At 43.2% G+C, this 27792-nt stretch overlaps 1 protein-coding gene across 1 annotated transcript in view; it reads right to left on the bottom strand.

Annotated features, from left to right (window-relative positions):
* Window positions 1–10398: 10398 nt before the first annotated feature.
* The window catches only part of LOC308486264 (1-phosphatidylinositol 4,5-bisphosphate phosphodiesterase zeta-1-like), a 49198-nt gene continuing 31804 nt past the window's right edge, over window positions 10399–27792 (bottom strand). Inside the window, exons 8-13 of the mRNA XM_081022874.1 lie at window positions 27623–27779; window positions 22833–22949; window positions 19146–19318; window positions 13302–13434; window positions 13055–13204; window positions 10399–10548 (exon numbers count right to left, since the gene is read on the bottom strand). Of these exons, the coding sequence (XP_080879000.1) occupies window positions 10451–10548; window positions 13055–13204; window positions 13302–13434; window positions 19146–19318; window positions 22833–22949; window positions 27623–27779 (828 nt within the window). The 3' untranslated portion in view covers window positions 10399–10450. The remainder of the gene's footprint in view (window positions 10549–13054; window positions 13205–13301; window positions 13435–19145; window positions 19319–22832; window positions 22950–27622; window positions 27780–27792) is intronic.

Genomic DNA, 27792 nt, shown 5'->3' with positions numbered 1-27792 from the left:
ATCTGCTCTGCCTTCGATTGCACAGGGTGATGGTGGTAGTGATGCTGTTATCATTCCATTAACAACTTTCAGTTAACTACAGGAAAACACTGCACACTGGAAGATACTACAGTTTGAACAGTGATAGGCCAGCCTTCTCCAACATGATAGCTGGACTACATATCCCATGAGCAGTGACTACATTATTACATGAGCACTGTTCCACAGAATTTGATATTTTCATTTATATACATTCATTCGAAATAAGATGGGTTTATGAAGCAATTCTATATCCTCCCACCATGCTGACGAAGAATTCTACGAAACAGTAGTCAATATCCAGAATCACTGTTCAGTGTTGGACATCATATTTGCTGAATACACAAAGCTTCACAGCTTGTCATTCATCGTACAAAGTCTGGTACCTCTCTTCATTTAAAGATTTTCAGAGACTTTTAGACTAAAGATTTCATTTTGTACTTATTATGGTTTGAAGGAATTCTATAAAGATTGTCTACATGGCCATCATGTTGCCTAGATATTTCTGACATTCTCCAACATAATAGCTGGACTACATCTCCCATCAGACCCAGCCAGGATGCACCAACATGGTAGCCTCCAGATGTTTTGGACCACAACTCCCATCAACCCCAGTCAGCCTTAGCTAAGTTTCCAGATTTTTTTTGGGACTAGAGCTCCCATCAGCCCCAGCCAGCACAGGACAGAGGGCACCAGGCTGCCAAAGGCTGTCTCAGGCAAGTGAGTTACTCATTCCTGTGGACGTCTCTCCCTCTTTTCTTGTGAACTGTTTTGCCACATTAACTGAAGTGTTTGCTTTGGAGAACATGAGCACAGAGGAGGTTGCTAAGTGCACATAGCAAGCTGCTAATCACGAGGAAATTATAATGGCTTTTTCATGGTCCATTGTCATTTCGTTATCTTCATGGAATTACTGCCCTCCATTTGCAAAACAAAAAACGTCCCCATTAGCACAGGTGCATAAAAGGCCTGTGTGGATATTTTCCAGCATGCAATCGCAGCGAAGGCTTACCCACTGCACGCTAATGCGGTTCATCGTGTTCCTCCAGTGCTGTTTTGTAAACATCAAAGCATCTTCAAGAGCAGGTTATTTAGAACTGAGATGCAGCGTGGGTGTTTAACCCGTTCCTGACCATTTCACACCTGCTCCAAATCATTCTGCTAGCAGCTTTTCTCTCTGCAGGGCTCAAAACGTGTTTCCCTTTACAAACCAGAATTTTGAACCCAGTGGCTTGGGGGAGGAGAGGTTTGGAGTGATAAGGCAATGAGTGGAGATCTGAACACCTCCAGATGCTGCTTTTTTGCTCTAAATTCCTCCTCTGCTTTGAAAAAGAACACAGCACTATAGTAAACCATAAGCAGTTACACAATCATTTTGGTTTCTTACCTGCGTTTCACCATAAGGTCCCAGGGAGCATTGCATCCATTAAAAAACACAATGTTAAAAACAAATTACAGTCACAAGAAGAGGGTGGGTCCTAATATCTGTCAGTCTCCCTATCTATCTATCTTGGGTCATGACCCTCAGATTTCTGCTCCTGGGACATTTACTCCATTTACTTGGGAAGTAAGAGCAGCTTTATTAAATATGAACCCCCAAAACTGGGGTCCCCTCCAAACTGATGCCAGCATTTTGTACTTCTTTGTAGGAGGTGGTGGTAAAAAAATGTGGTACAAAGTGGCAGAAAACAATTACAAATCGTTGGCTTCAGTTCGGAGAGGGAATCCCAAATTTCAGGGCTCATGTTTAATAAAGCTCTTCTCCATGCTAGTAGGTGGGCGAAGTTTCAGTTTACACTTAGCGGCGAACCTATCTCATTGACTGTTTCCAAAGCACAAATTGAAATAAGGGCCCATCTTTCGAAATTGGCACTTCTCCAATTTATGCAATACAGTTTTCCAACCAAGTGATGTGTACAAAAATGCAGAGGCTGCATACAGTAAAGTGTGCATAAAAATGCATATAACAGTGAAAATACTAAACAAAATATGTTTCATATTAGAAGAGAATTGTTTGCAAAGTGGTACATTTTAGGTAAGACTGCATACCAAGCGGTGTATAACTGGAGAAAAATACACTGAAATGCAGGTGAGGTTTCACGAGGACTTCTTTTAAAAGGGTTTGCAAAGTACTGTGGAAATGTGGAAAGCTGAACTTCAGAGAAGTAGAGAGAAACCAAAAGTGACAGACTCATCCCTCCCTGCTCTGAAAAGCATGGCATAAACAACTATGTGGAGTTCTGCTCAGCCCAATTAAATAAGGATGTTAAATTGGAAGTAACTGAAGAAAGATCAATATTTCCCCTCCCCGCTCTCCTAATACTATATCTCGGAGGTCACTCAGCGAAGTTAATTGGCAGCAGGGTCAAAAGGACAGGCAAAAGAAAGAACTTTTGCCACCTGATACGGAATAAAACTGTGGAACTCTCTATGGCATGAAGTTAGTATTGTTGCAATAATCAAAGGTGGTGGTGCATGAGAATGTCTTCTCTGTGTGCTCCATCCCCACCCCGGTTATGGAGTGACCCCACTCTGAGATGTGCATGCTTTATGATGACTGATCAAAGCATGCACCTCTTGACCCAGGCGTCAGTCTGAGTGGGTGCCTTCCCTCTGCCTGCACTGCTGTTTGTTTATTTTATGGTTTTGCTTTATGGTTTCCATGTTCATCCGCATCTCTCTTTTATTGTGATATTTTTGTAACCCATCCTAGGGCCATGCACTGAAGGGCAGGTTATAACTACAAATCATAAATCAATTGAGAGGACTCGGTGGGCTAGCCATGTGGGAAGCTACTCATCTAGCCCCAGACTGGATTATCTCGAGGAGGAGGAGGAGGCAGCGAGGAGGGTTAATGTGCTTCCCACACAATGCCCGGCAGAATTTTTGAAGACTGGGGATGGAATTGCCTGCGTGTTGCTTTGGCAACTCTCAGAACCCAAGACCCATACTGGATTAGACCAACATCTGACTGGTAGGTATCAATCTGGTGGGGCGGAGCTATTCTTCAGACACTGGTGTCACTGCAGCTTTTTTGGGCAGGGGAAAGGAGATGGAACAAGTTAGGGCAGCTGCAAGGTTGGAACTTTGCAGGCACAACGGTGGGAGCAGCAGGTTTGCTCAAACCAGTGTGCTCATGCAGCCCTGACCTTACTGCTCCCTCCCCACAGTTCATCTGGGTAACTTGCAGCGATGTCAATGTCAGGAGGGTGGCTCCACCACACCATACAGGCTGCTACTTGTAATGGTCTATCTAACCCAGCATCTTCTCCCAGAAGACCAGAAGTAGGAGGTGGAGACCATAGCCCCACTACTGCAGCCCAGATGGTATTCAGTGCTCTACAGCCTCTAAACCTGAAGATGCCACAGTGATCATGATTTGTAGCCACTTGTAGACCTTGATCTTCCTTGAATTCATCGGATGCCCTTCTGGAGCCATCTAAGCTTGTGGCCAGCACTGCATCTTGTGCAGCAGCAAGGTCCATCAATCCATCATGCGCTACGTGAAGCACGTCAGCTGGTTTCTTATGGGCAAATTGTTGGATCAATCCATCAGTTTAGAAGGGTTGGGTCTGGCATCACTTTCACTGTTCATGTGTGCCAGTAGCCATACTCAGCAGTTACATCTAAGCACAGCTCCTTCCTTGGAAGCATATTTGGGGTTGAAGGTACACACAGTAGTCAATAAACACTCATGGATGCCATAAAGATTCAGTCAAGTGTAGAAGTTTTACTTGACAGGCATAAAAGCATATTGGTAGCAAATATATACAGACATTCACCACTGCAGTGATCAAGGCATGCTTAGAGTCCAACAAGAGACAAAGACTCTCTCTCTGCTTCTCTCATCACAAGGCGCAAGCAAGAGAGAGAGTCTCCTACTCTTGTTGCACTCTAAGCATGCCTTGATCACAGCAGTGGTGAATGTCTGTATATATTTGCTACCACAACACCAAGGAAACACCATACTAGACACTGACTCCCAGTCAGGCAAGTTGGACCAGTCACTATATACAAGCAGTGCTTGCAAGAAAGGTTGTGCGTATTCACCTCTACATTTATCTGCATATGTAGGTAAAAAAGTAAAGGACCCCTGGACAGTTACATCCAGTCAAAGGCGACTATGGGGTTGCTCATCTCGCTTCCAGGCCAAGAGAGCCGGAGTTTGTCCAGAGACAGCTTTCCAGGTCATGTGGTCAGCATGACTAAACCGCTTCTGGTGCAATGGAACACCATCATGGAAACCAGAGCACATGGAAATGGCGTTTACCTTCCTGCCGCAGCGGTACCTATTTATCTACTTGCACTGGCATGCTTTCCAACTGCTAGGTTGGCAGAAGCTGGGACAGAATAATGGGAGCTCACCCCATCATGGGGATTCGAACCACCAACTTGATTCAGCAAAGGAAACACAGCCCAGAATAACTAAGGAGATAGTACAAGAATACTTGGCTAGTTTAGATGTATTCAAGTCTCCAGGGCCAGATGAACTGCATCCAAGAGTATTAAAAGAACTGGCAGATGTGATCTCAGAACCACTGGCAGCCATCTTTGAGAATTCCTGGAGAACAGGCGAAGTCCCGGCAGACTGGAGGAGGGCAAATGTTGTCCCTATTTTCAAAAAGGGGGAAAGAGAGGACCCAAATAATTACCGCCCAGTCAGTCTGACATCAATACCAGGGAAGATTCTGGAGCAGATCATTAAGCAAACAGTCTGTGAGCACCTAGAAAGGAATGCTGTGATCACCAACAGTCAGCATGGATTTCTGAAAAATAAGTCATGTCAGACTAACCTGATCTCGTTTTTTGACAGAATTACAAGCCTGGTAGATGAAGGGAACGCAGTGGATGTAGCCTACCTTGATTTCAGCAAGGCATTTGACAAGGTGCCTCATAATATTCTTGTAAAGAAGCTGGTAAAATGTGGTCTTGACTATGCTACCACTCAGTGGATTTGTAAGTGGCTGACTGACCGAACCCAAAGGGTGCTCATCAATGGTTCCTCTTCATCCTGGAGAAGAGTGACTAGTGGGGTGCCACAGGGTTCTGTCTTGGGCCCGGTCTTATTCAACATCTTTATCAACGACTTGGATGATGGACTCAAGGGCATCCTGATCAAATTTGCAGATGACACCAAATTGGGAGGGGTGGCTAACACCCCAGAGGACAGGATCACACTTCAAAACGACCTTGACAGATTAGAGAACTGGGCCAAAACAAACAAGATGAATTTTAACAGGGAGAAATGTAAAGTATTGCACTTGGGCAAAAAAAATGAGAGGCACAAATACAAGATGGGGGACACCTGGCTTGAGAGCAGTACATGTGAAAAGGATCTAGGAGTCTTGGTTGACCACAAACTTGACATGAGCCAACAGTGTGACGCGGCAGCTAAAAAAGCCAATGCAATTCTGGGCTGCATCCATAGGAGTATAGCATCTAGATCAAGGGAAGTAATAGTGCCACTGTATTCTGCTCTGGTCAGACCTCACCTGGAGTACTGTGTCCAGTACTGGGCACCACAGTTCAAGAAGGACATTGACAAACTGGAACGCGTCCAGAGGAGGGCAACCAAAATGGTCAAAGGCCTGGAAACAATGCCTTATGAGGAACGGCTAAGAGAGCTGGGCATGTTTAGCCTGGAGAAGAGGAGGTTAAGGGGTGATATGATAGCCATGTTCAAATATATAAAAGGATGTCACATAGAGGAGGGAGAAAGGTTGTTTTCTGCTGCTCCAGAGAAGCGGACACGGAGCAATGGATCCAAACTACAAGAAAGAAGATTCCACCTAAACATTAGGAAGAACTTCCTGACAGTAAGAGCTGTTCGACAGTGGAATTTGCTGCCAAGGAGTGTGGTGGAGTCTCCTTCTTTGGAGGTCTTTAAGCAGAGGCTTGACAACCATATGTCAGGAGTGCTCTGATGGTGTTCCTGCTTGGCAGGGGGTTGGACTCGATGGCCCTTGTGGTCTCTTCCAACTCTATGATTCTATGATTCTATGATTCTAACTTTCTGATCGGCAAGTCCAAGAGGCTCAGTGGTTTAAACCACAGCGCCACCCGCATATGTAGAGGATTTTTTTCAGTATGCTGAATTCCTGTCTTGTCTCTTGGTGGCCCCCTAACATTAGCCCGGGCTGCCACAGTGGAAACTGCAAGAAGCGAGAATGCTGTTGGGCTCAAGTCCTGTTTGGGGGTTTCCCAGAGACATCTGGTTGGGCACCGTTGTAGCAAGATGTTGGACTAGATGGGCCATTGGCCTGATCCAACAGGTTCTCATGTTTTTATGCCCATTTGCTGTTAGAGCAGGGAACTAGCCATCTCCTTGGGGGCTGATGTGGTCCTCCAAGGAATTTTTTCCAGGTCCCAGTGAATTTGCTTGTGGCAGCAAAAAAAAGACAGTACCCCTTCTTAGCGGGCCTGCATGTGTTGTGGGTGGGTGCATGTGAGAGGGTGGTGTGGCAATAGCCACAACTGATATGTGGCCCCTGGATGATTGGCAAAGGCTGAATGTGGCCCCTGGGCCAAAATAGTTTAGCCAGCCCTGGCCTCAAAGGAAGGGTAGTGGTTGCCAGTTAGGGATTGCAGAGGGATTGCCAATCATCCATGTCTTAAGACCCACCAACAAACTCAGCCAGGTTGACCAGTAGAAAACAGGACACATTGCGAAAGAAACAGAGTTCAGGACAAGAAACAGAGTTAATTCAGAGCCCTTTGCACTAACAAAGCAACTGGCATTATCTTCCCTTTTGGACAACTCTTGGAGAGAGATGCCATAAAGGATGGAGATATTAGCGTCCCACTCCACTGAGTGCAATATATGAAAGGCGTAATACGAATCTATTCAAGCAAAGACCTTCATATGCTTCATAGTTCTGAAAATTTGTGATTTTAATGCTTTTTTCAAAAAAAAATGGCTATAAAACACACCCACACAAGCAATATAAGATTATCAGGGCCAAAATTCTGATTACAGCTTTGGGAGGCTGAAAAGGCAAATTACTTTCCCCTCTAAAAATAAAGTGCATTTGGCAGCTCACTCTGGCTGTTTTTCAAACTTCCTGTCCTTAAAGCTCAATAAATATTGATTTCAGAGGCTTCTCAGTAGACTGGGTTTTTAATTTGTTCCCTTAAGGTTTACTGTAGATAAATGTAGACATTTGCTTTCCAGCAGTTCTGTAGTCTTGACTCTGCTTTTCTCGTTATTGCTCTATTGAGGCTGGTCATTTCAACACATGCATTCCACACAAACACAAATGCAGTAATATTTATACAAGGCTTGTGGTAAATGGATCAGATACATCACACCTGTAAATGTGATGCTACGCTAATGGTAACTCACTCATGCTACCACCCAGGCGATTAATACCTTGAAAGCTAACTGAAATTTCATTTCTACCTACCTAATGCTTTTGCCATCGATTTTGTTTTATTACACAAACTATATAAAATTACTGTTTAGAAACCGAATAACAACACATATCCATCATAATGAATAGATAGGTACACCCACCCCAATTAAATTAACTTGTCTATTATTGTGTGCTGAGGAAAACCTGCCATAGCTTGGAAACTTGAAAGAATAAAAATCCCTGACCTGATACGCTGAGGTGTCAGTCATCTTGGTAAGCTAACCAATTATCTTCCAGCAAAGGCACCCCACACTCCAGTAACTAACCAGTAAATATTTAAGAACTTAAGAAGAGCCCTGCTCTTTCAAGCTGACTGGTCAGTTATAGTCCAACTCCTGTTCCCACAGTAGCCAACCAAGATGCCCATGGGAAGCTAATAAGAACGACCTGGGCTCGACAGCTCTCTCATGGTTTGTGATAGCCAGCAACTGGCATTCAGAAGCAAAATGCCTCCAACACTGGAGTTCATGCAAATCATAATGAGTAGCCACTGGTAGCCTGGTCCTCTTTGAATTTGCCTGATCCTCTTTAAAGCCATCCAAGTTGGCAGCTTTCACTACATCTTCTGGGAGCTAATTCCTTAGTTTAACTCTGTTCTGGAGGTAGATCATAGCTAGTGTGGCTAGTAGCTAGCGGTGGCGTGTGGTGAGTGGACTAGCGGGACTAGGCTAGTCCTCTAAATGTTCCATTGGCTCCTCCTAGGAAGCTTCTGCCCAAGTTAGGGAAGGAGGCACAATGCGCATTTGTGAGATATCAGGACCTTGTGATGTCACATGAGCAACATCCCCCCCCCCCCCCGCCGCCGCCGTCCATCACCCTCACCTTTGGCCCTATCTGTTCCCCTATGAACAATTTCATTACACAATACTGGGTATCAATACCAATAATTTACAAAGCTTGTGTTGATATTTTTCAGCGGCTACATTGCAGCTCATTCTTAAGCTCTAGTTATCTCCCGCTTGGATTACTGCAATGCGCTCTACGTGGGGCTACCTTTGAAGGTGACCCGGAAACTACAACTAATCCAGACTGCGACAGCTAGACTGGTGACTAGGTGTGGCCGCCAATACCACATAACACCGGTCTTGAAAGACCTACATTGGCTTTCAGTACGTTTCTGGGCACAATTCAAAGTGTTGGTACTGACCTTTAAAGCCCTAAACGACCTCGGTCCAGTATACCTGAAGGAGTATCTCCACCCCCATTGTTCTGCCCAGACACTGAGGTCCAGCGCCAAGGGCCTTCTGGTGGTTCCCTCACTGCAAGAAGCGAAGTTACAGGGAACCAGGCAGAGGGCTTTCTCGGTAGTGGTACCCGCCCTGTGGAATGCCCTCCCACCAGATGTCAAAGGAAAAAACAACTACCAGTCTTTTAGAAGACATCTGAAGGCAGCTCTGTTTAGGGAAGCATTTAATATCTGAAGGATTATTGTATTTTAATATTTTGTTGGAAGCCACCCAGAGTGGCTGGGGAAACCCAGCTAGATGGGTGGGGTATAAATTATTATTATTATTCTTATCATCATCATCATCACTTAGGTGCGCCAATTGCTGCAAAACTCTTCTAGTCAACTACTAAGGCATGAGGTGAAGGAAGCTTGGCTAAAACTCTGAATTCCTTTTTTGCAGCTGAGGACATGTGGCAATGTTCTGTTGCAGGCACTGTGTATTAAGAAGCTAACATTCTTTACCATACCTCTGCCACAGCACCATTCTGAAAAGCGGTGTTGGTATTTTCCTTGAAGGGCAGAGGATTAAACACTGGAAATGAGCTCCAAATGCAATAGCAGCTAGAGACACAAAGCACTGCAAAGAATTTGCTCTTGCACAAAAGTTTTTTAAAAAATAAATAGATAAGTGCAAATATTTGCTATCATGCAAATCCGGTCCATTACGTCACAGAAGTCATCTCATTAACTTCTGTGTGCTAGTGCAAGCCTCTACCTAGCACCTTTAAGAAGATCCCTCCTGGATCAAACCAATGGCCCATCTAGTCCAGCTTCCTGTTCTCACAGTGGCCATCAAGATGCCTGTGGGAAGCCTGCAAGCAGGACCTGGGTACAACTCTGCACTTATGATCCCCAGCAACTGACATTCAGAAGAATACTGCCTCCAACAGAGGAGGCAGAACTTAGCCATCATAGCTAAGAGCCATTGGTAGCCATATCCTCACTGGCAATTTCATTTCCCAGAAGGTGGAAGAAGCAACAAGGGGATCATCTGCCTTGGACCTAGTCCTCACCAACAGGGAAAAGCTGGTCAATGAAGCAAAAGTACTGGGAACCTTAGGAGGAAGTGACCATGTCCTCTTGGGTTTCATGATTCAGAGGCAAGGGAAAGCTTACTGTAGTTGGACATGCACTCTGGACTTTAAGAAGGCTGGTTTCAAAAAGCTTGAGGAACTACTGGGTGAGATCCCATACTCAATGAGAAGGAAGTTCAAGATGGATGGGAGTTTCTTAATGGTGAAGTACTGAAGACACCAATTCCAACAAGAAATAAAAGAAGGAGGCATAAGGAGCTTCAAATATCTCAAGGGCTGCCACATGAGAAGATGGAGCAACCTTGTTTTCTCCTGCTCTGGAGGGTAGGGGTCAAACCAATGGCTTCAAGTTACAAGAAAGGAGATTCCAACTAACCATCAGAAAGAACTTTCTGACAGTAAGAGCTGTTCAACAGCAGAACAGACTTCCTCAGAAGGCTGTGGACTCTCCTTCATTGGAGGTTTTTAAGCTGAGGTTGGATGGCCATCTGTCATGGATGCTTTAGTTGAGATTCCTGCATTGCAGGGGGTTGGACAAGACGGACCTCGGGGTCTTTTCCAACTCTTCAGTTCTATTATTCCTCCACAGATATGACTTGTCTCCTTTTAAAGCCATCCAAGCTGGCGGCCGTCACTTCATTTTGTGGGAGCAAATTCCATAGTTTAGCTACGTGTGTGCTGTGTGAAGGAATCGGGTGCCTTCTGCTTTGATTATGGTTGCTTTATTAAACACGCAGCTGGGAGGAGTAGTGATGACATTAACTCAGGACATGGAAGCAGTACCAGATATATACGAAGAGCGAGGCGGGCTTGAGGGTCACTCCGAGCTTGGAGACCAATGGAACATGGCGGTATCCTAGAAACAAACCAAGAAGGAAGAAGATTTTTTCCCCAAACAATGTCCTAAATCTAAAATGCACATCCAATAATATATGATGAAGGAAGGCGCTTAAAAAAAAAAAAAACCATGCCAATTTTTAAAAAAGTAAATCCACACATGTGATGCATACAGACCATGCTTTTAAAGCACATTGCTTCCTTTGCCCCTAAATCCCCAGTTCTGTAGTTTGTTAAGGATGGAAGGAATCGTAATCCTGGGAGGGTTAAACTACAGTTCCCAGGATTCTTGGGGAAGGGGCAGTTATGCGCTTTCAATGTGTTTCAAATGCATGTTGTGTGTGCAGCCATGTTCATACAATCCTTGGGGAACTACCTATGTGGAAAAGCAAGAGACCAGGTTCTTCCAGAGAGCTAATGCAGCCTGGTCAAAGAAATTGGGTATGCCCAGTGGAGAATTTGCTTTTTCTCTCTGCCACCCCATGGCACACCCCATTTTCTGGCCCTGTGGATCACTGCTAGATGAGAAATGTCAGTGGAGAGCTCTGAGAGGCCTCCATGTACGGGCTTCCTACTCTGCCACACTAGAGAGGCCTCCACCCATGGACTTCCTGCTCTGCCCATGGCAGGGGTGTGGACCCTCAGCATCCTACAGCCCCTTGGCCTATGCTCTATGTGGGGCTACCTTTGAAGGTGATTCGGGAACTGCAATTAATCCAGAATGCGGCAGCTAGACTGGTGGCTGGGAGTGGCCACCGAGACCATATAACACCGGTCCTGAAAGATCTTCATTGGCTCCCAGTACGTTTCCGAGCACAATTCAAAGTGTTGGCACTGACCTTTAAGGCCCTAAATGGCCTCGGTCCTGTATAGCTGAAGGAGCGTCTCCACCCCCATCATTCTGCCCGGACACTGAGATCCAGTACCAAGGGCCTTCTGGCAGTTCCCTCACTGCGAGAAGTGAGGTTACAGGGAACCAGGCAGCGGGCCTTCTTGGTAGTGGCGCCCGCCCTGTGGAACGCCCTTCCAGCAGATGTCAAGGCAATAAACTATTTTACTTTTAAAAGACACCTGAAGGCGGCCCTGTGTAGGAAAGTTTATAATGTCTGACGCCATATTGTTTTTGATATTTGGTTGGAAGCCACCCAGAGTGGCTGGGGAGACCCAGTCAGATGGGAGGGGTATAAATAATAAATTATTCTTATTCTTATTGGCCACACTCCCGGCAACTATGATTGCTTCTTAAGAGACCTATGTGTCCCCTGCAGAACACACAGTGTATTGGATAATATGGAGATCTGGCCCTCCAATTCTCCCCAGGCCACAAACGCTCTGCAGACACAGCTCCCAGTGGCCCTGTTTTGTAACCCCATTGAATGCTTGAAACGTATCTTCTGAAGGTGCCTTCTGCTTGCCTGAAGGAGAGAGAGAGAGGTGAGTGTATGGTTCTGAGGTGGGGGTCATCACAAGGGCCAAAGCTGACCCTCCAGGTCTCTCTGTCTGGTCCTTGGAACTCTCCTCAATCCACACTCCTCACTGGCCCTGTTCGCCTCCCAGGTGCTTTTGCCTGGCTGCAATGTGTTCTTAAACACTCACAATGCCTCTTGCTTGTCTGAATGGACAAGGTCCATTGTAGAAACTAGCTGACCACATAAGGTCAAATTTGCATTCATGTGGCCCCTGGAAGGTTGCCCAGGAGGGAATATGGCCCTCAAGCTGAAAAATGTTCACTGCTTCTGTCATAGAAGGAAAAGTTCTTTTGATCTTGCAAAATAAAAAAGAAAGTTGTCTAACTATTTTGCTTCTTCGTTTCTTTTGGCACTCTTGACAGTAGAGATTTACTTTAGCTTTCCCAGAAAATCATCCTTGTATGCCATTTAAAGTAATAATCTCTCTTTATTTTGTACTGCTAACTTCATACTGGTAGATTTGAATGCATTTTTATTTGTGGTTTTCCTGTGCCTTGATATTGATAAATAGACATCTTCCTCTTCCATAATAGCATTGCTAGATTTAGTCTGACAGCACATAGACTTTGTTGTCTTGTTAGAGACTAAATATTTCAAGACGGTTCATGTAGCCTGAAATACAGCTTAATAATTCTATGGATATTTCATTGGGTTGTGGATATAATATTAAACTCAAAGAAATATTTTATAAACTGATTTTATGTGGGAGTTTTTTTTAAATAAATAAATATTGTAGCCACAAAACAAGTATGAACCCGTTTGATGGATTTCTATCGCACAAACTTTTAAATTCTCCTAAAATGACTATATTGATTTAAAGGCTGCCTTTGTCTATGGCTGATTTGGCTAATTTAATTCCTCTGTACAAAACTGTAATCAAGTTATTTTGCCACAATCTAGAGCTCTGCAGCCACTCCAGCAATAGGGCAGCTGTATCAGCGCAGAGGGACCACATGTGCAAAATTGTCTCAAACTCCACAATGAACGGGGAAACCTATGCATGCACAAATATTGTGTGTGTGCATGCTGACTCCTCCCATCCCTGCTTAATCTTACCTTTATTCAGGCTCATAACTGGCAAAGTAAATTGACCGAGGAAGTCATTTGCAGTTAGTGCCATCTGATCTTCTAAAACAAAGCGTATTAAGGCAAGATCGGGAACATTGATGTTAAACGTGAATGTTTCATTCCATCTAGGATTCAAAGCTGCAAGAAACAGGAGGGGAAATCTAGTTGTTGGACATGCGTTTTTGAACAGAGCTCCGCTGAACATCTTACCCAAGTTCAGGTGTATTAGACTTACCATTGTTCTTTATGACAGAAGTCTGCTGTTTATTCGTATCTCCAGGAACTCCATGAATCTCTATCTTGACTACAGGATCAGCCTTATTACTCTTGGAGAGGTTGCTTGGAGGCAGCTGGCAACCACTGATAATCTACATAAAGGAAATCAACCACCAGCATGAATGAATTGCTCAAATTACAGAGATACGTTCCCACAAGAATCCACTTTGAGACTTCTCCTTTCATTGTTGGAAGATCTGAAGTGACGCTGGTTCCTCTGGAGATGCTGAACTCAAGGTGCCTGCTTGTCTGCCCACTCCCCTTTTTCTGTCTACACATGTTCACCCCACACACTTAAAGAGAACTAGTGTGGAATGGCAGCACGCTCCATGTCGTCTGAATAAAAGACGACATGGTCCGGGCTGCTAGGGCTTTGGGGGTGAGTGCCAGGGCTAGGCGCTCCCCTCCCAAAAAAACCCCATGGGCAAGTGAGGACTCCAAGGGTTGCTGATCAGAAGGTCGGCAGTTCGAATCCCCGTGACGGGGTGAGCTCCTGTTGCTCGGTCCCAGCTCCTGCCCACCTAGCAGTTCAAAGGCACATCAAAGTGCAAGTAGATAAATAGCAAGTAGATAAATAGATACCTTCCGGCAGGAAGGTAAACGGCATTTCTGTGCACTGCTCTGGTTTGCCAGAAGTGGCTTAGTCATGCTGGCCACATGACCCGGAAGCTGTCTGTGAACAAACGCTGGCTCCTTCGGCCTATAGAGTGAGATGAGTACACAACCCCAGAGTCATCCGCAACTGGACCTAACAGTCAGGGGTACCTTTACCTTTACCTTTTACTGTGCTGAAATTGATTTACTCTACCTTTTTCTGTTTTTGCTCTTGTTGCAACAACAACATGGGATTGTATCCAGGTAAGAATTACTCAGAATAACTCTAAGTAGTTCTACTCTAACTGGGACAAGCATGGGAGACAACCCATCATCATTATTTTATGACAACAATATTGCTAGTGTGGTTATATTATGAGAGTAGACAGCCCCAGCATCAAATGATGGAGGGCACACTCTGAATTTCTGAATTTACAAATTTCACATGATACAACCCCAGCCAACATGGCCAATGGTCAGAAGTGATGGGAGTTGTAGTCCAGCAACCTCTGGACTACAAACGGCGAAATTTCACAGTCCAATTCAACCCTGGGATGAGAGCTTTGAAAATGCCACATAAATAAATACTACAGCACTCCACGGTGTCATCCTCTTTAAGTCTCTTGAGATTTTCAGAATTACAACCATTAGCCCTACTAAGAAGATTGCTATAGCATGGATCCCTATATAGCGTTCAATCTTTCTCCTACTGTCAACAACAGGAGTCATCCATTAACTGCTGCGGAAGGAGGAAAAACATCCATAAGTATATATGATTTAAATGCTTTAGAAAAGATTCACTTTACCATAAACATAAAAATAAGATGTTATAAAATCAGCAGAACACAGAGTCGTCCAGGACCAATATTGTATAACACAAAATGCATAGGCATAGACCCCCATAGTGCTTGGGTGATACCTATATCTCAAACACTTTCTTGGTTCATATGATTCACTAACTTTCAAATTATACTTTGGAGAACTTCGGGAGTTTCTCAGAAGCTTGTCAGGGGTTTCTTAATCAGATGAATCATAATGGCAGATAAGATTTCCTGACAGAAAGCTTTCATTACCAAAACCTCAAAGTTTTTTTGTTTTTGTTTTTTAAAAACAAAACAAAACTACGATGCAATAATTCATTAATCCAATGAAGCTGAATGTTGGAAAATTCAGCATAGATAAAAGGAAGTGCTTTTTCACAGTGTATAGTTAAACTGTGAAACTCAATCACACAGGAAATTGGTTGGCTTTAAAAAAGGGTTAGACAAATTCATGGAGGACAAGGCTATTGATGTCTATCTTCTACTTCTACTTGTCAGGTGTATTATACCTCTTAATGCATTAGGGTTGTCCTGCCTTTGAATATGGAGGTTCTTTTTCACAAATACTCTTTGATAGACCAATTCTCCACAAATTAGTCCAACCTCTTCTTACAAATCTCCAAGGAAGGAAAGTCCACCGCCTCTCGTGGAAGATTGTTCCATTGCTGAATTCTTCTTACTGTCAGAAAGTTCTTCCTGTTATTTAGTCAGAATCTCCTTTCTTGTAACTTGAATTCATTGGTTGGGGCCCTAGCCTCTGGAGCAGGAGAAAACAAGCTTGCTTCATCCTCCATGTGACAGCCCTTGAGATGTTTGAATATGGCTATCACATCTTCTCTTTACCCAGGCTAAACATACCAATTCCCTCAACCATTCCTTATGAAGGAGGGAGAAAAATATCTGGCCTTGTTTAACATGCATTTTTAAAAAAAATGGTAAACAAAATCTTTGTTAAAGGTTGGCAAGATGGGAAGAGAATGCTTATTCTGTAGCCAGACCAACCCCCCCCCCCCCACACACACACTGTACACCGCTGGTATTTAATAACCTGTCAAATGTCTTTGATAACTATTTGCAGCTTGCTGGCCACAGAATTTATAGTATTTGAGGTATTTTCAACAACAAGCACAGGAGAGTACCAGGAAATATTACAGATAATAAATCAAACCTGTTTGATTTATTTTTGTTCAAACAGGCAATTTTCCAGAACCATCTCTGTACATGAATATCACAGCTTGCCCTGAAAGGTTTAATTCAATTTGCCTCTCTCTATTTTCAACATGCTACGGTAATGTTCTAAATTGCAGCTGAAGAATGACCTGGGTGTACTGAGAACGAGATCCTTGTAAATAATAGTATTTAATGAGGCTGCCTTGTAAGCAGAATGCCAGAATTTTTGGAAAGTTCAGTTTCATTCTTGGATGCTGCAAATTAGATTTAATCCCAATCCGGGGATATATTGTAGCTAGGGGGCTAGAGAGGGTAAACTGTAACTATACTCCTGCATTCTTATCCTAGCCCTATTGAATTCAGTGGGACTTACTTCAGAGTTGGGATCTAATAAGGTATCATTTTCCATGCTGCTCTGCGTTCTTTGCATGCAGAATTGTTTCTGTTCTGCTGCAGTCGGTTTTCTGCCAAAAACTACATTATTTGTCTCGCTATCCATGGTGGCAAAATTTACATAAGTTACGTAATTAATTAGATAAATCGCATCAGTTATGTTGATGTTATTCCGCCCCCTTCATTTCCGTGCAAAGGAAATACAAAACCGATGGTGGGAACATAAGCAATTGTGTATCATTTACAGACTGGCAGCAAAAACAGCAGCTAATACCAATTGTACTTGCTGAATTGATTTCTCTTCCAGACATGGGATAAGTAAGTGAACAATGGCCATTTCTGCTCCTGTTTCTGAATTCTCTGGCATCCCTAGTTTTGAGTATGCATGATTAGGGTTGCCCACAGAAAACTCTGCCTCCAGGAAGGGTTTCCCAGTTCAGAACTGCCCTACTGGATCAGACCAAAGACCCATCTAGCATTCTGCTTCCAAACACGGCCAACTGCATGTTTCTGTGAAGATCACAAGTTGGCCGTGAAGTGAGTGCTGGGTCATGGGCAAGTCTGGAGAAATTTAGGAGCTGGGAAATGAGAGGCTGGAGTAAAAATTAAGAAACAACAGGGAAGTGGGCCAAAGGCAGGAGACCAAAGAATTATCAGGATGCAAGAGAAAGAATTCTGAAGGCAGGGATCCAGATGAAGAGGGAAAATACAAGATATGGGTAGTGCTCAGGCAGATCTTGTTGCTCAAGCAAGGTTTAGCTTGAGAAAAGAGGCTCTCTAAACTCTCTTCTGTCCAGAAAGATCTAGCGATCAGTTTGGGTGAGCAGAGTCAATCCAGAAGGTCAATCTGAGATGGTTGCCAACTGAAGTTCAACAGTTCACCACATGAGGTAGCCACATGGATTCCAGCAGTTCCTGGCATTGTGCCGCCATCACCTTTTTTTGGTTTCAGTCTCTGGTATGAAAATGTACATACCCTGAACATAAAGTCTGTACTTCTGAATATGGAGCCCCCATTTAGCTCTCATGATTAAGGCTGCTCCTAAAATTATTGCATTCTTCTTAGTTCAAAGTATGCTGTTTAAATCCATGGGTTGTATTACTCCTATTACTATTACTCCTACTCACGAATATACCCATTGAAATTAATGGATACAACTAACTAAGGTCTATTAATTTCAGTGTGTCTGTTCTGAGCATGGGTGGAAGGATCTGCCAATTCTGGTTTTCCCCATTTGTCACTGTACCAGTCTTACATTCAGTTCTCAACATTTCTACCGCAATCTGGGGAAATTCATCTGCTTTTTTCTCCCTGTAAACACAGTTTTGTATGCAGTTTTGCAAGCAATTTCCCCTAATATGGTGCGTTTTGTATGTTATTCTCCCTAATGTGTTTATCTTCATGCACATTCTCCCCAAATATATGAATTCTGTACACATTGTCTGATTGCACAACTACACTGCAAATTGAGATAAGTGGAAATTTTGAGGAATAGGTTTGCATCTTTAGGTAGGGCTGGGAAAGTCTCCTGTCTGAAACTCTGGATGCTATCAGTGCAGATCTTGCATAGGGAACCTGTGGCCTTCCAAATGTTGCTGGCCTACAACTGCCATCAACCTTGATGAACTGGGGCCATAGGCGCCAACTTTAGGGGGCCCTGGGGGGCAGGGCACCCATAAAAAACCCTGTGGGTTCATGGCCCCGTCCTTGCCACCACTGAACCGCTGCCTGCCTGCCACTGAACAGGACTGAGCCAATGGGGAAGTCCACTGTGAGCTGTCCAGTGTGCTGATCACTGCTTAGAAAGAGATGCACTGCACTGCCCTAGCTGGTTGGATTTGAAAGGACTTAACCATGCTTGGCTAGACTTACGCAGCTTCCCTCACCGGGGCAGGGTAGGGATTTTACCTGTGGGCACATGGGCCAAGAGTCACTAGAGATGTACAACTGAAATGTTAAACCAATAATGAATTTGTCTTTTTTTGAAATTGTCTTTTTTTATATGAAATTGTCTTTTTTTATATTAAAAAATAGAGCTTAGGAGAAGTAAGGTAAAGGTAAAGGACCCCTGTACGGTTAAGTCCAGTCAAAGGCGACTATGGGGTTGTGGCGCTCATCTCACTTTTAGGCCGAGGGAGCTTGTATTTGTCCACAGACAGCTTTCCAGGTCATGTGACCAGCATGACTAAACCGCTTCTGGCACAACAGGACACTGTGATGGAAACCAGAGCGCACGGAAACACCATTTACCTTCCCGCTGCAGCGGTACCCATTTATCTGCTTGCTCTGTGCTCTGGTATGCTTTCTTTTATTATTATTTTTTATTAATAATAGTATTTTTATTAAAGTTTTATAATTACAAATATCATGTACCATAATCCAATCCTACCCTTACAATCCCCCCCCCTCCCCCTGGTGTCCCTCATTTTCCTCCTCTGGTTTGTTACATTGTTTGTTGTATTCTACATGTATATATACTATTAAATGTTGTTACATTGTCATCCTCCATTTTGAAATTCAATAAAGTTGTGAAAGTTTATTCACATCTTGACATTGAGTACATTTCTTTTTGTTATTTCTGCAAATACCTTGTAAAAAAAATTCCCATTCCTTTTTAAAGTCACTGTTGTCTTTTTCGCTCTGGTATGCTTTCGAACCGCCAGGTTGGCAGAAGCTGGGACAGAGCAATGGGAGCTCACCCCATCTCACAGATTCGAACTGCTAACCTTCCGATCAGCAAGCCCAAGAGGCTCAGTGGTTTATAAAACATAACATAAGTATCATATATGAATGATAAGTAAAAGGTGGAATGAAACCTTCTTACCCTTACTGTTAGTGTAAGCGCTCTGAATTTCATGTTTACGTCATGTGGGTTGTAGTCTGTGTCTCTCTTTCTCAGGAATTCTGGTTTTAAGATATAACCAGAGCCACCATTGTCCAAATACTTTCCATTCAGTAGATCCATCTGTACTCCGGGTGTCTGGAAGTTTAAGGCCACTGCAAGCGGGGGAAGAGATATTTTCAGTTGCATACAAGGTATTGTGTGAGCAGTTGTTGTTTTTAAATGCAACTGAAGTAATGACTGATTTTCAGAAATATTTCCCCCCTTCACACACACACACACACACACACACACACACCAGGATCTGATGAAACACACACATACAGAGACACTGAAAAAACAAATGGGAGTGATGAAACTGCAAGGGCTGGGCCTCTGAATTTCTGGTGCATGCAATGATCACATACCCCAACACTTGCACATTTTGCTCTATGCACCTATATCAGCACGTGCTTGTAGCCTCTTTGCCTGGCTCCTGTGCACATCTCATGGGGATCGTGGGATAACATACCTCCCCAGGCTTTAAAATGCAGTTCAGAAAACCTCTTGATGGTTTCATAATCTATCCTATGCAACTGCTCCATGGGACACAGAGCTAGGGAAAACTTCCTAGAGGCTAGAAGGGTGTTTCCATGTGTATCCAGAGCACTGTGGGAGTTGCTGTAAGTGCATGTTTTTGTCAATAAAGAATTAACTATCAGATGTGTACCTTCCTTGGCTGGGGGTGTCTAGGGCAGAACTGGGTGGAGCAACAATTCTAAATTTCATCTTTGTACAGCAGCCTAGTTTCTACACATGCAGATAGCTCAGTTGGTTAGAGCATGATGCTGATGATGCCAAAGTTGCAGGTTTGATCCCTGTCTGGGACAGCTGCATATTCCTGCATTGAAGGGTGTTGGACTAGAATAGCCTCAGATGAACCCTAGAATTCTATGAGCCTATGATTCCTCTCTAACCTTCATCCAGAGAACCAAGAGTCATTATCAGTAGTCAAGGGCCTGTTCCTGCAAGGCACTTGGAGTGTGAAGCAGGGCTGGGGTAGGGTGGGATCTGGGGAGGGTTTTGAGGACCAGATAATGAAGGACCATATTTGGCCCCTGGGCATGAGGTTACCCATCCCTGTCCATTAGTTTGGCAGCCACTGCAGAAAGAGCATTCCTAGTAGTGCCACCTGGACTAGGTAACACCTTAAGTCGGAAGATTGACCCTTTCAAATGGGATTTAAAGACCTGTTGTGCTCAAAAGGTGCACAGAAGCAGCCTTGAATCAAATTAAACCATTTGTCCATCTAGCCTAGTACTGTCCATTTTTTTCTCCCCACGGCAGTCCAATATCTTAAGCAGAGAAAGCTATTTCCCATTGCCTCCTATAAGAACCTTTTAGCTGGAGATGCCAAAGTTGGAACCTAAAGATTTTCTGTCTGTTTAGACAATCTTCTGATCTTTAATTTGCCTAATTGATTTCATCTAGATTTACTGACTGCTGTTTAGCTTCTCTCTGCTTGGCATTCTTTTTGGTAGTTTTATTGTTCTGCTTAGGTTGTGTTTTGTTTCATTGGGTGTTCTGTTGCTGGAGAACACTTCAAAGCGAGGTCATGAATTAAATAAAACTAGATAGGTAAGGTAGATATTTCCACCACAACCTCCTCATCTATCCTGTAAATCAGCCTTCACTAACCTGACGCTCTCCAGCTGTTTTGGATTGCAACTCATTTCAACCTCAGCCAGCATGACCATGCAGGCTGAAGCTGATGGGAGTTCAAGTTGAAAACATCTGGTGGGCACCAGGTGGGTAAAACTTTCATCTGTTAGGCATTTAAATGGAACAGAGATTATAATAAATATAGGTGACAGTTTGATAAGGAAGCTTGTAGACCTTAAGGCTGCAGTCTTGTTGCAGTTTTGCTTGGGAGGAAGATCACATCTATGCTATGCATTTAAAGAACACTTAACACACATGGCTTCCTCCAATAATCCCAGGAACTGTTGTTTATCCCCTCACAGAGCTACTATTGCCAAACATCTTAAAAACCTACAGTTTCCATGGGGTTGTTTTTTCAGCCATGTGCTTCAATTGTGTTTTAGACAGCAGGTGTAGATGCAGCCAAAGTCTCATTGAGCTTGATGGAACATACTTCCAACTCAACATACATGCATAGCTTCAACATTCACAAGGGACTGACTCTCTCTCTCTCTCTCTCTCTCTCTCTCAGACTGTATTGCTATTCCCATCATACAAATCTGATGATTGGCAGCATGCGGACAAGCTCAAAATAGTTATATCTCAAAGGGCAAAACTCTTTGGTTCAGAACCTTTTTAATTTCATAGAAATAAAGTCACTCCTTCCGCATGTCACCCATTCAGTTCTGGGTGCTGCAGTGACATTTACAAATCATCCAATTTCCTGCAGTGCAGGCTGCCTGAGTCCTGAGTGGCACTCAATAAATGATCCTTTCATGCCAGGAAACTGTCCACTGCCAACAATGCACCCAGTCAAAGCTTTTAGAGGCAAGGAGTTAATATCACTAAACAGATCACTTTATCTTTTGTTATGCATTACACACATGCCATTAAAGAGGAGCGAAAAATGAAAGCAATGAGCAGGAAGAGATGTAATTAGTATTTTTGTTCTTCCCCCCAACTGCCGCAGGATGAAAGAAAGTACATGGCTTCATATAATGAATTTGTTGTTACATTTCCCATTGCAATGACAAACAAGTTAAGACATAAACATTAGGCAGTGTGCTACAGGAAGAGGACTTAGACATCTGTTTAGAAGGCCAGCACAGCATATTTTTGAGCATGAGGGATTGCAATTTTGACTCAGCCATATGTCCGCTATCATCAAGGCTGCATTCAGGTCAGGGCTGGGGAACCTTCCACTCTCCATAAATTATTGGACTACAACTCCCATCAGGCCCAGCCAGCATGATGATGGCAGTTGCAGTCCACCACATCTCCGCCTCTTTCCAGCCTCCTCTTTCAAGCAGATTGGATGCTTTCATTTCTGATTTTAAAATGTGTACAGCCTTCCATGACATCCAAATGGAGGCAACTGCCCTTTGTTTAAAATATGGTTAATGAGTAATGCTCATATCATGGCTTCAGAACCTGGCTTGTGCTGGAATCATTGTTTATACAAACCATGGTTTCCTGAGTTCAAATGTCACAGGGAACTGTGGTTAGTCTGTTACAAAAAGATACTTTGCACATCCCTCGGTGCACAAAGAGAGGAGGAGGAGGACCACATGATTCACCCTGCCCCGACTCTCCACTATGGTTCTCCATTACATCTCAGACTGGCCAATGTGTTTGATGCTTCTTTGCTTTACTGTCTCCAGGTGTGTAGAATCTTCGGCTCTCCCAATGCTGCTGAAATATCACTCTCATCAACTCTGGCCATTGCTACACTTTCTGGAGCTGATCAGAGTTCTAGTTTAGCAATATCTGAAGGGACAGAAGTTCCACACACCTACCTTAACCTTATTGCCCTCCTCAGCCCTCTGGCCGGTGACTGCAACCCAAAAGCACTCTAGATTCCAATATATGTCAGCCCCCAACCCGCTTTCATCCATGTGAGACATTATCAAATCTAAGCCATATATCTAAACCTATTTTGGTGTTTCATGCATGCAAAGACATCACATAAAATTAGATGGAAAAGCCTACCCATTTGGCACCCAACGTTCCAGAATTCTTGTGGATCATAATTTGAAGAGTCTGTCCTGGTTCCTTTGGGGTAGATTCTTGTAATGAAGTTTGTTGTGTGTGCAATGAAGTCAGGAGCTGCAAAGAGGGATGGTGCACATATTTTATTAAAAAGTACAAAATTTTAATATTTCAAAGGTAAGATAATTTGATGTGTGTTTGTGGCAAAGTCACCATGCAATATTCATGCCCACAATGCTACGCAATATTTCCTTACATCTCTTCTATGAACTCATATTCAAAAGTAACATTTTTTTAAAAAACAAAAAAACATAAACCTAGCCAGCCACGGACCCTGGAAATCAACATAACCATGAACCAGTTGTAGATGACAGGATATCAAGGATAGAGTCCACTGGAAGAAATCTCAACTCTGATTTTTTTATATATATAAAAAAAGGCTGTAGTCCATATGGTCACAGGGAGAACATGTAAAAATGTGCCTGTTGTTCAAAACAAACAAGGAGAAAGCATATGTTCAAGCGAAGGTTCAGTTCTATTGATTTCAAAAGGGAGGGTAAGTATCCACTAAACTCTCTCCCGCTGGAAATGATGTGATTTATTATTGTTTATTTTATTCATTTATCACTGCATTTATATCTCACTTTTCCTCCAAGGAGCTCAAGGTTATCCCCCTCATCATTTTATCCTCACAACAATACTGTGAGAGGATGGTGAGGCATTCCTGCTCCTTCCAGCTCTCATCTCCTGCAGCCCGACTTATGATGTAACTTCCTGGGACTCCAGCTGCTGCCATGATGGCAACCAAGCAACCCACCAGGGTGCTCCCTTGTGCAGAAGTGTGCATTTCTGCGTTCTAGTCACCAGCATAGCTCTATTCTGGAAGAAGTCACGAGAGCCGTAGAAATGGACTAGAATGTGAACAGAGTGTCTGTACCCCATAAATGGACATAAATCTTGTGATCAGGAATCACAAGACAGAGAAACCAGTAGGAGAACACTTCAGTCTCCCAGGACATTCTGTACAAGATCTCAAAGTAGCTGTCTTATTACAAAAGAATTTCAGAAATAGACTGGAAAGAGAAGTTGCTGAATTGCAACTTATTACCAAACTTAAAACCATGGAGAGACCTGGCCTGAATAGAGACATTGGATTCTTATCTCATTATACATGATATAGCTATTTTTAGCCATCTCGCCCCTTGATTTTTTCTGTAAGACCAGTTGCAGTTGTTAACAGTCGTCAACAGGCTTACCACACCTATCAGCCAATCGCCCATTCCCACCACCCCTCTGAGTAATACCCCTCCCCACCCTTTCACTATATATAAGGGTCTGGTGACTTCTGTTTCAGTGTATCTGAAGAAGTGTGCATGCACACGAAAGCTCATACCAATAACAAACTTAGTTGGTCTCTAAGGTGATACTGGAAGGAATTTTTTTATTTTGTTTTGACTACGGCAGACCAACACGGCTACCTACCTGTAACTGTACCCCATAGAGAGCTCTCTCACTACAGGCATAGCTATAGGAAAGTGAGGCCTACAATTGGCCAGAAATATATTCCTTACTGAAGAAGGCTCTTGCCTTTCTCCTGCTGCTTTGCACTTTGCAGCATGCATTGAAGTGGATACAGCGAGTATCTCATCAGATCAATGTGGGCAAGAGCCCAGACACCCCTGTAAGTGCCCTTTCCGTTTGGTCAACCTTAGCTGGAATCCAACATGGCGGCAACAGCTTGGCCGCGAACCACCTGGGATGGCCTCGCAACCCACCTGCGGATGCCAGCCCACTGGCTGAAGATCGATAATGTAAACCTTTCAACCACCAGACTATTAGAGAAATGAACTAAGGATAAATTCTGAATTCCATTATAGCTCCCACTCCACAAAACAAATGTTGTGATTATGCAAACTGCAGGAGGCCCAATTTGCATCATTTATTCCAGTTCGGGGGAGGGGTGGTTTAAGTGGGTGATTTGAGAAGCCCCGAGAATCGTAATTTTTGCTACAATTTCTAGGCAATCCATCTCTCTCTGCTTCTGGTGCTGTGCTATGTCTCAACAAGGAACTCTTGATATGAAATGGGAATCCCTATGCGATGCAACAGCAACCAACATACGAGCCTGTGCTATTTTTTGTACTCATTTGAAATATTTATAACCTGCGCTTCTGATTAAAAGCCTCCAAGGTGGCTTGCAACAACCACTAAATAAATCCTGCACAATATTAAAATGAAAAGGATACAATTATTTCAAATGGCAACAGCAGAAGTTATGAGTATAAATGAAGCAGGAAACAGGGGTGGGCAGATGAGTCCGTTTCACATATATTTATTATTTACAAGTCTTTTCCATCCAGTTCCGGCCTCAATCAAAGAGTGTTTAGAAATGTGTGTTTTGTTAGGAAAGGCATTCCAGAATATATATACATTCCAGAATACACAGTGGTACCTCTGGTTGCGAATGGGATCCATTCCGGAGGCCCGTCCGCAACATGAAAAGAGCGCAGCGGTGCGTCTGCACACGCACGTGTTGCGATTCACTGCTTTTGCGCATGCGTGTGATGTCATTTTGCACTTCTGCGCATGTGCAAGCAGCGAAACCCAGAAGTAACCCTTTCCAGTACTTCTGGGTCACCGCGGGACGAAACCTGAAAGAATGTAACATGAAGCGGACGTAACACGAGGTATGACTGTATATATAAAAAGAACATATACTGGGTTGTTTTCTTTAAAAAAATGTTTAGGGGTACTCTCATTTTCCTACTCATATTGAAATACTGCCCCTCAATGAAGCCAAACTTAGATTCACAAAATGTTTAGGGTATGTGTACCCCTGCGCCCTACCAGAAAAAAGCACTGTGTGTGTGCGTGGGGGGGGGGAGAGAGACAGAGATAGAGATAGTCTTGCCCACACCCCTTACCATAAATGTCCCAGGGCAGGTTATAACAAAGTAGTATAGAATTATAACAATAGATTTTAAAACTTTACAGTTATAAAACGGGGGTGGGGACGTTCTAAATGTGAAAGAACAGTATACATTCAATAAAAAGGGATTTGACCAGAAAACAAAAATGCTTTGATTGCCAGAGGCCAAGGTAAAAGGTGCATCTTAACTCAAAAGCTGTATAATGGAGACAGAAACTCAACACACTTCGGCAGAGGGGAAGTTCCACAATTTACCGTAGGTGGAAATTTAGGTGCAAATCTTCATGCAGATTTTTAAAATCCCTACTTGAACATTTGCACTTAAAGGCATATTCCCAAAAGCTTTCTCTCACAAAAATAAGCATTTCTAAACAGGTTTTTTATACTTTTTTTTTGAGCTGACAAGTTCACCCCAAGCTTCAGAGAAGTGTAAAATCAAGAGGGTGAGCTGCAAGGTTCTTATCTGCATTTTAGTTCAGGAAGTGCAGAACAAGTCAGGTCATATCAGAATTCACAAAGATCAAAATCCTCAAGCGCAGTCCCTGGCGGTGAAACAGATCGTCCTCCAAGTACATGAGCAAACAACATCAACCCAGTGTCTGAAGGACAGCAAGGTTAGCAGCCTCTGAGGATGTTCCAGGATGTTAACGCCATGGGGAATGAATGACCTGTCGCCTTCTGCCTAATCTCAGAAGGTGGGGAGAGGCATCCTTAGAATGATCTCTGAAGCAGATCTTATAATAAGGCTGAGCTTCTGTGGGAGAAGGCAATTCCTCCAATAGCTCCTGGCCCTAAGTTTCTGGAGACGGTAGTACCCAGATAATGGTTCGTGTTATTTTGCTCATTATAGAGAGATCCACACAAAGAGTTAATCACTCCATTATTTCTGTCTCAGCTGGGGTACCCAGCTAATTATTACAATGACTTTTCTCCTTGCAGATCAATATAAGCTGCTGACAGCAGGAAGAAGAAAAAACCTGCAAAATTCATAGCAACCTCCATTAAAATAAGGGCTGCCAAAGTGCCCAGAGTTTTAAATTGTATCATTTTAAAATTCTAATTGATTTTAGTAATTTTACCCACTCAGTAGTGTTTATACTTGTATATATTTCTATTATGCTTATATCGGGAAGCAAATGACTGGTGTCTCAGTTGAATTTGGTAATTTTCCCTGCTTAGTTGTTCACATATGTGGTCATTTTATGTTTTGTGCAGATTGCAAAGGCCAGTGGCTGAAACAAATAAATATCTATTTATTTAGAGTTTTATTCCATAGACAGCACTTCGACTTCTTTGCAGAAGCAAACAGTAAACCAGTAAAGACCTCTTGATTGGATTTGGCTCTCGATGCAGCAGAGTACGGCAAAGATCAGTAATACCACAAAGATGCAATCTTATGCTCACCTATCTGGAGGTAAATCCCACTGAATGACGTCTACAAGAGGGTCCTTAGGACTGATTCTCTTGCATGTTGCAAGTTTAAGCCTACTTACTTGGAAATAAGTTCCAGTAAAATCAGTATGACTTATTCCCAAGCACAGAGGCTTACAATCTGGTTGCAAAGGGCATTCTGGAAACTGCGCTGACTATGAAACACATTGGGGTATTATTATTATTATTATTATTATTATTATTATTATTATTATTGCTTTCCCCCCACTGGGACTCAATGGGCATCCATCTAGTCCCGTTGAAGTTAATGGACATGACTAACTCAAGAGTCATTAATTTCAATAAGTCTACTCTAAGTGGGACTTAGTTAAATACCATTCTGTATTGTGCCATGCATAAAGTTTAGTTCTTCCAATAGTTTAAAGAAGCAAATAGCAGCAAGTGTCGATTTTAGAATCTTGTAAATTACCTCTCTTGCTTATAAGTTTTTGTCCTTTCACCTCCCCGATGGAATTATTTTGATAAAACTTCTGCTTCTCCTTTGAATCTTCAAAGCTGACAAAAGACCGGGAAGCTGTGTATATCACAAGTTCTGACAGCAACATGGCGACTTTAACCTTATGAGTCTGTGAATAAAAA

The sequence above is a fragment of the Podarcis pityusensis genome (assembly GCF_964106645.2).
Source record: "Podarcis pityusensis genome assembly, chromosome: 10".
NCBI classification, from domain to species: domain Eukaryota; kingdom Metazoa; phylum Chordata; class Lepidosauria; order Squamata; family Lacertidae; genus Podarcis; species Podarcis pityusensis.
This window is presented reverse-complemented; position numbering and strand designations above follow the sequence as displayed.